This window comes from Vulpes vulpes, chromosome 7 (genome assembly GCF_048418805.1).
Source record: "Vulpes vulpes isolate BD-2025 chromosome 7, VulVul3, whole genome shotgun sequence".
Classification (NCBI taxonomy): Eukaryota; Metazoa; Chordata; class Mammalia; order Carnivora; family Canidae; genus Vulpes; species Vulpes vulpes.
The window spans coordinates 101,601,041-101,608,557 of record NC_132786.1 but is presented as its reverse complement, the minus strand read 5'-3'; the positions used below and the strand labels follow the sequence as shown (position 1 = coordinate 101,608,557).

The following is a 7,517-nucleotide window of genomic DNA, read 5'->3' as shown; positions in this document are numbered from 1 at the left end:
AGCAAGTCAGACTAAGAGCCGGGAAAAAAAAACAAAACAAAACAAAAACAAAAACCCACACTCCTTTTGAATTTAATGTTCCTCCTGCATCAAGCGAGGAACACCTGGAGGTGCACCTTAAAAAAATAGGTAATACTGTGGGAAGAGAAAGGGCATTCCAGGCTGAAGGAGGCTCAAGAGCACTGCCTCCAGTATCCCACAATTAGCCAAAACAGGCGATTCCTAAAACGTAAGGAAAGTAAAATTCAGACTTTCGGCAGATGTGGGGTGGAGGGTGGGTTGGGATGAGCCACGCATGCGCCGTCCGCAGGTGGCGCCTGAGGCAGGTCAGGTCGGGCAGTGAATTACGACCTTTGCCGGCGACGCTCACGACTCCTGCCGTAAATGCCGTGTTTGGCGCGTGCGCATCTCTTTCCTTGTTCGGCGTTCCCTACGCTGCCGCTGGGGTAGAGAGTTGTCGCTGCGCCGCCCTTGCCGTCGCCATGGTGAAGCTGAGCAAAGAGGCCAAGCAAAGGCTGCAGCAGCTCTTTAAGGGCGGCCAGTTTGCCATCCGCTGGGGCTTTATTCCTCTCGTGATTTACCTGGGTCAGTAGGAGAAGAACCTGGGAGAAGCCGGGAGGAAAGGGCGTGTGGAGGCCTCGCCTTCATGTTTTGGCTTTCCAGGGCGGGAGAGGGAGGCCGGACCACGCGGTGCACGTCCTTGGATGCTTGTCTAGTCAGGGGGGTCGCTCTAACTGGAGTTCGAGCCCCTGTTCTGTTCTTTACTGTTTCTTAACCGTCTTTGACAAGTCACGTAATCCCTCCCATTCCGTTTTTCCACCTGTAAAACGGAGGTGATCTCTACCGTTGAGGATAGTTGGGAGACGTGGACGACCTCGATGTGTTTGAAAGCGGCTCATTCCCTCGGTTACTGGGGGGGGGGGGGGGGGGGGGGCGGGGGGCGTCGGGCCGTTTGTCCTCCCCTCTTCAGGTGGTCGGTCCTAAATGGAAAGAGGCCTGTAGACCTCGTGGGCGTGCCGCTGCCTTGGAGCCTGAGTGCGACGGTCTGTGTTGGATTTCTCTCTGCCTCTCAGCTGTACGGCGAACAGTTTGGATGATTTTTGTTATAGATCCCATTTTATAGGTGAGAAAATCGAGTCAGAGAAATTTCGTTGCTTGCTGAAGGCCACAGAGCTGTTCACTGGGGAGCTATGATCTCAAGTAATGGGGCACCAGGGCCCATACTCTTTTTTTTTTTTTTCTTTAAGATTTTATTTATTTATTCATGAGAGACACAGAAAGAGAGAGGCAGAGACACAGGCAGAGGGAGAAGCAGACTGCGGGGAGCCCGACGTGGGACTCGATCCCGATCCCGGGTCTCCAGGGTCACGCCCTGGGTTGAAGGTGGCGCCAAAGCCAGGGATGAGCCACCCAGGGCACCCAGACCATACCCTTAACCACTGTGCTGTACCGCAAAGATTTAAGTGCCAGGCAAATATTTTCTTAAAAAAAATTTTTTTTTTGAAATTTAAAAAAAAATTTTTTTAGTTGTTTATTAAGAGAAACTATTCCATAACCCAGTGTTCGTGTTTCATAGCTCAGGAACCCCCGGACAGTCAGTGACAAGCTTCAATGAAACGCAATCCAAAGAAATTCTTTATATTCCAAATTCACTTTGCACTCTGAAAGATATCGGCCTTCTTCATCTCCTCAAAATCTTTTCATGGAATCATAATTTCTGTAGAAATCTACATATACCTTCTTTCTTGGTTCGGCCACAGCAAACTTCTAGAAAGCTGCAACCCCCAGGGATACAGCGAAGGCTCCAACGATATGAAATCGCAGACGCTTGGCCAAAAGGCCTCGCATCTGAGGTTAAGGCACTTCAAGTCATGGTAGTTATTCTCCTTAACACCTACCTCAAACCTAACGGCCTTCCTAACAGAAATGGACGGCCCAGGCAAATATTTTCACCTATAGGGCTGCACATTGGGATTTTATCCTATTTCTAGCCATGGGCAATTTTTAATTTCTTGAACCATCAAAGTGTAGGAGACACAATGTTATGTTAGTTTCAGGTGTACAACAGTAGTGGAAAGGAAAAAGCCCCAGCTGTCAGTTGGCACAAAGTTTGAAATTTTGTTAAGACTCAATTTCACACTCTTTAAAAGAGTCCTTCCTATTTGTCTTAGGTGTCCTGCGTTGTTCCAGGTAAAGCACAGTCGCTCTTAATCTTGATAGAGCCTTTGATTATGCCGGATGTTTTCCAGGTGGCCGTGGCTCCAGTTTCCCCATGAAATTCGCAAACCATCAGATAATCTGGGGACTTCTATGAGGACTTAAAAAAGATCCTTTTTTCCCATCCATTTCAACCCCTCTCCCCCTTTTAAAGCATTAACCTCCAAGATCTTAGCGACTTTGTATAAGTGTCCAGGATTGGACCAGGTAATTATGATAGCCTGCTCTTCTTGCAGGCTGTGTTCCTCCATCTCCTCCCCCACCCCTCAAGCGTTTACTTGATGGTAGAAGGGCCAGCTTCATTGTCAAGCACTAGGACCAGCTCTCCTTTTAGCTAAGAAAGATATGGGCACTCTGATTCTTCCCTTTCTTTGTTCCTCCTCCTCTTCCTTTGTGTGTGTGGCTCCTTTTATAGCCTGCTCTTACCTTCTTGGTTCCCCTGGTTTCTTTGCTGCTCTATAAGTCTTGACCTATACCTTTCCATCTTTCTCCCTTTTTTTTATGATTGCTTTTCTACACCAGAAAACTAGCTGATTGCTACATTCTGTGTATCAAGGGTTTTGGTCTGAAGAGAATGTTTGTTTGTTTGTTTGTTTGTTTTTCCTACCCTAGAGTTTATTTTTCTTTTTGTGCACACTGGCTGTATTCTCGTTCTTAGGACTGCCATTACCGTGATTTTCAACCTAGCTTCCACTCCAGTTGACCGTAATGTTAGAACTGTCTTTTCAGTACTTTTTCCTTGTTAATCATTGTCTTTTTCTTCTCACGTCCTAGAAATTTAATTTCATTTCTAACCGAGTTCCCAGGTAGTTTCTTTTTCTTCTCCATCTACACTCTCACAAAAACTTAAAAACTGCAGATTGAATTTCTTGTGTAATTTAGATTTATATATAACTTTTAGGGCTTCAGGGAGTACATGGGCATAAAGTGCTGTAAAGTAGAACAGTGACATGATAAAGAATCTGTTGGAAACTGACCAACACAAAGATTTTAGTGAATCACCTGCTGGAAAAGAATTTTTCATGGTGTCTTGAATTTCTACAAATCTTGTGAGCAGAGGTTCTGACCACCCTTTGTTCCATATTCTTAAGGATGTTTGTGGAGTGAACAGCCTTGGAAAATAGTATCTCAAAAAAAAAAAAAAAAAAAAAAGAAAAAGGAAAATAGTATCTCCTTTTAGAGCAATGGGGAGACAGTGGTCACTGCCCATTACAACAGACTGGTTCCTTAAACTCCAGGTTTATCGAAAAATGATGACATTTTAACTATAGTTACTGCTGGGAGTAATAAACTCTCCCTTGTTTCTGACTCAGGATTTTGTGTCTTCTACCAGCATCTGTGAAACTGGCAGGCTAATTTGTTGTCTTGAAAATGGGGTAAAAATTCATACCCCCACAGTTCTTGATGCACTCTAATTTTGATCAATCAACAAATTAGCATATGTTATCCAGTTAATTAGTAAATATATTTTAAATGGCAAAAGGTTTATATGATCATACTTGTAATAAAAGTGTTGGCTTAATTAGGTTTTTAAACATTAATTTGGTTTTTTTCCCCATTCTTTTTTTCTTCCAACGTTTGTTGCTTTATAAAAAGGGGTTTGTGGGGTATAAAATAAGGTATCCTCAATTGTTTTTTAACAGTGTAGTTTTAAAAAAGTCTTTTTTTTTGCTTTTTGTAGTTTTTTTATCCAGTATAGTTTGGTAGCTGTGTCATCTTTTTTCTGGGTAATGACTAAGAATGAAAGTGTATGCTCTGGGCTATGGTGCTAATATATACACAATTATATAAGAATAAGGTTATTTGTCCTCCCTACTGATTAGTCCTGGACATAATCTCATACTCTAGTTAAAATTCAAGACTAGAGATGTCTGGGTGGCTCAGCGGTTGAGTGCCTTTGGCCCAGGGTGTGATCTTGGGGTCCTGGGATCGAGTCCCACGTCGGGCTCCCTGCAGAGCCTGCTTCTCCCTCTGCCTGTGTCTATGGCTTTCTCTGTGTGCTGCTCATGAATAAATAAATAAAATCTTAAAAAAAAAAAAAATTCAAGACTGTTCTGTAGCACACAGGTAAATTTAGATGGTATTAGTAGATCATTCTAGCTACTGTAGGTTGAAGAGAAACGATTATAAATGTTTTGTCTGCTAGAGTTTTTAAATTATAATTTATTCTGTTTCTCTCTCCTTCCCCCTCTACCCCAGGATTCAAGAGAGGTGCAGACCCTGGAATGCCTGAACCGACTGTTTTGAGGTACTGCTCTTACAAAGAAATATTTCAGGGCAAATGTTCATTTATTAGTACTTAGTAAATTAGTTCAATTATTAGATCACGGGGAAGCAAGAGTCATAGTTGTAGGCATTGTAATGGGGCTGTACTAGTCAGTATAGTTTTGGGCTGTTGGGAAACTGCAGCAGTTTGCAGAACAGTTTAGCTTGTGTTACTAGGTTAATTGCTATCTCCTTCCTACTTTGTACTTACTCTACCACATTGTAACTGTAATAAAACATATTTACAAGAAAAAACTAATCATCCTACCATTTTGAGAGGTGAATGAACTCTTCAATTATCCATAGTTCTGTTTTCTCATTCAGATAAGTACTGAATGGAATGCTCTTTCTCTTGTTTCCATAGGTTGGTGAAAACCTATGTCTAGAAAGCCCAATCTCAAATGTCATCACTTCCTTAAATCTTTTCCCCCTTCTAGCTAAAAACTCTCTGAATACTTGTTTGTGTGCATCATTCTCTGCCTTACTTATGCTTGTTGTTGATTTACATTACATTTTGTCCTGTAAGCACCTAAAGTAGCTGCCAACAAGAAAGAGTTGTATTAACTTAATTGCCTCTGACCTCTTGGTGTTTTTTTGGACAGGAATTAGTATCACATTGCATCTTCTGGTAGGACTTTTAGATAGGATCTGCAAGATGGGAAATAGCATTTTTGTGCCCCAGGTGACTGAGGATCCAGGGGTAGGACTAGAATGTGACTTTCTATTGTACCTTTTTTTGGCTTCAGTTATCCCACGAAGAGTTGACCCTTCAAAGTTGCATTCTGGATGGAGAAGCCACCCCCTGCATTTTCATTTCTTCACCATATACCTTATTAGTAGTGCTCTCTCCTCTCTGGTGTGCTTTTTCATTCTTTTCCGTCATTAGGGGCATCTTCTAGTTTTCTTCCAGTGGTATTTGAGATTTAGGGGAGAATTGATAGAGTGCCTGGAAAGGGTTGTTCAGTTATAGAATTTCATATACCATGCTGCTTGTGTTGTGGAAACTGACTGGAGAGGCCTTCCTGGCTTACCTGTACTGGACCCTGAAAGGGACAAAACGATATCTGCTAGGATTACTATTAATATAAATGTTTTATTAATATAGAATTTATTCATTAATGTCAAGTTTGTTGTTTGTGCATAAATTTATTTGTATAATACTTATCTAAATATTAGTTCATGATTTACTTGTCTGCTTCCCTTGCTAAATTGTTGCGTTCCTGGGAGTTAGAACCACATTGGTCTTAGTGTCTGTCCTCTTTCACCCAGATGGCACCTTCTGTGTGGTCAGCAAATGTTGGTTGAAATGACTCCATACACAAAATGCAATACTTTAACAAACATGGAGGACTAATTAGTAAAACATTATTTAGACAAAATACATGAACACTGAGGTTAACTAAGAGAATCATTGTTCCCATTGTTTATGTAAGGCCAAGGAAGATCTTTTTTCTTTATTTTGAATGCTCATTACCACTGAGAAGGAGACTTTCATAGATGAAAAGTTCATTTTTATATCAACCATATGCATAAATATTTGAGGTTTAATGGAAGATTTTAATACACTTTTGAGAATTAGAAATAGATGAGTGTTGGGCTTTTTCCTAGGCAAAGTGAAATACTTAAAAAAAAAACTTCATAGAATATTCAAGTTATTTTGTAATGCAGTTTTATTTTACATGTCATATTACTAGCAACCACATTTTTAATCAGCAAGACTTAGAAATAAAACACCTCTAGTCTTCCTCCAGAGTTGTGTTACTTAGTTAGGATATGGTTTAGGAATTTGGCCAGAATGTTTGAAGTAAGATTTATTTGAGGCTGAAATTAAGGTTAGTAATTGCTCCTGGGATGTTTATGTTGTAATGGTTAAGAGCACCTGGGTCAGGCGTGCCTGGGTGCCTCAGTTAAGCACCCCACTCTTGATCTAATCTCAGGTCCTGATCTCAGGGTCATGAGTTCAAGCCCCTCATTGGGCTCCATGCTGGGTGTGGACCCTACTTAAAAAAAAAAACCACCTGGGTTACATCCCACTCTGCCACTTAAGATAGGTAACCATCTCAAAGCCATGGTTTCCCTGTAGTTAAAATAAAGGTTGGGAGAGTTGGGAACTTTCTACACAGTACTGACCCATAGAAGCATTCAGTAAATGTTATTTTCAGCTTTACTGATGTGGTATCTAATAATGATGGAGTTTTATATTGTGGGTTCATCAGTCCTTCATGTTAATGAAAATCATTAATCATTTATCTTTTGACAGACCTCAACTTACATTTTCCTTTGTGTTTATAATAGGTAATCATACTCAGAAGTAACAAACCTGTATTTCTTTAAGTATATATCTTTCTTTATTTGCTCAATGAGATCAATCCTTGCCCAGTATCTCTGAATTTGATAGATGAGTAAACACAAATGTAAATGTATATAATCTTCTAATTCTTAAACTGTTTAAGCTTTTACTTTGGGGTTTAATTTATTTCTCCTCTTCACAAACATTTTAGCTTACTTTGGGGATAAAGGTCACCTGGATTTGGAAGCAATCAATGGACAGGAACAACATGGAAGGTGTGCGCTCTGGCTGGGATAAGAGATGGGACACCGTTCAGACATTCACCAGTTGAATGGCACAGGGCTCTTCTCAGATGAATCTGTGGCAAGAGTGGAACTTCTACTGACTTATTTATCATAGACTGTATCAAAATAAATGTTTTTAACAATGTTATGTCTTGAGTCCTTTTTGAATCAAACATAATGGACTATTAGGTAAAAATTTAGCCTTTTGTCTTTTTCAGAACAGTGAATTTATATATATGCCTAGATGCTACCCTAAAAAATAGAACTTTCAAGTTAATTCCTGGCCATTCACTTAACATGTAGATTCCATTTTCCTTTTGCATTGAATTAATAACCTCTGGGATTTTCTAAGGTAGTAAGAATATAGACATTTCTCAGTTTGGTGATCTGGCCCTTACTTCCTGCATGTCCTTGGAGTAAAGTTGTTACTGAAAGAAATGGATTCTCTGGCTCTGTTGGTA

At 40.5% G+C, this 7,517-nt stretch overlaps 1 protein-coding gene across 1 annotated transcript; it reads left to right on the top strand.

Moving 5' to 3' along the window:
- Window positions 1–382: 382 nt before the first annotated feature.
- On the top strand, window positions 383–7,204 carry TOMM7 (translocase of outer mitochondrial membrane 7). Its single transcript, XM_025993154.2, has 3 exons — window positions 383–585; window positions 4,417–4,465; window positions 6,984–7,204. Exons 1-3 carry the CDS (start codon window positions 483–485, stop codon window positions 6,997–6,999), a joined length of 168 nt encoding a protein of 55 aa, XP_025848939.1. The 5' UTR covers window positions 383–482; the 3' UTR covers window positions 7,000–7,204.
- The last annotated feature ends 313 nt before the right edge of the window (window positions 7,205–7,517 follow it).

Excerpts from the sequence above, each read along its gene's own strand:
- TOMM7 (XM_025993154.2), top strand. The coding sequence starts at position 483 with ATGGTGAAGCTGAGCAAAGAGGCCAAGCAAAGGCTGCAGCAGCTCTTT. Across the intron at positions 586-4,416 it reads TCCTCTCGTGATTTACCTGG|GATTCAAGAGAGGTGCAGAC; the intron begins GTCAGTAGGAGA and ends CCTCTACCCCAG.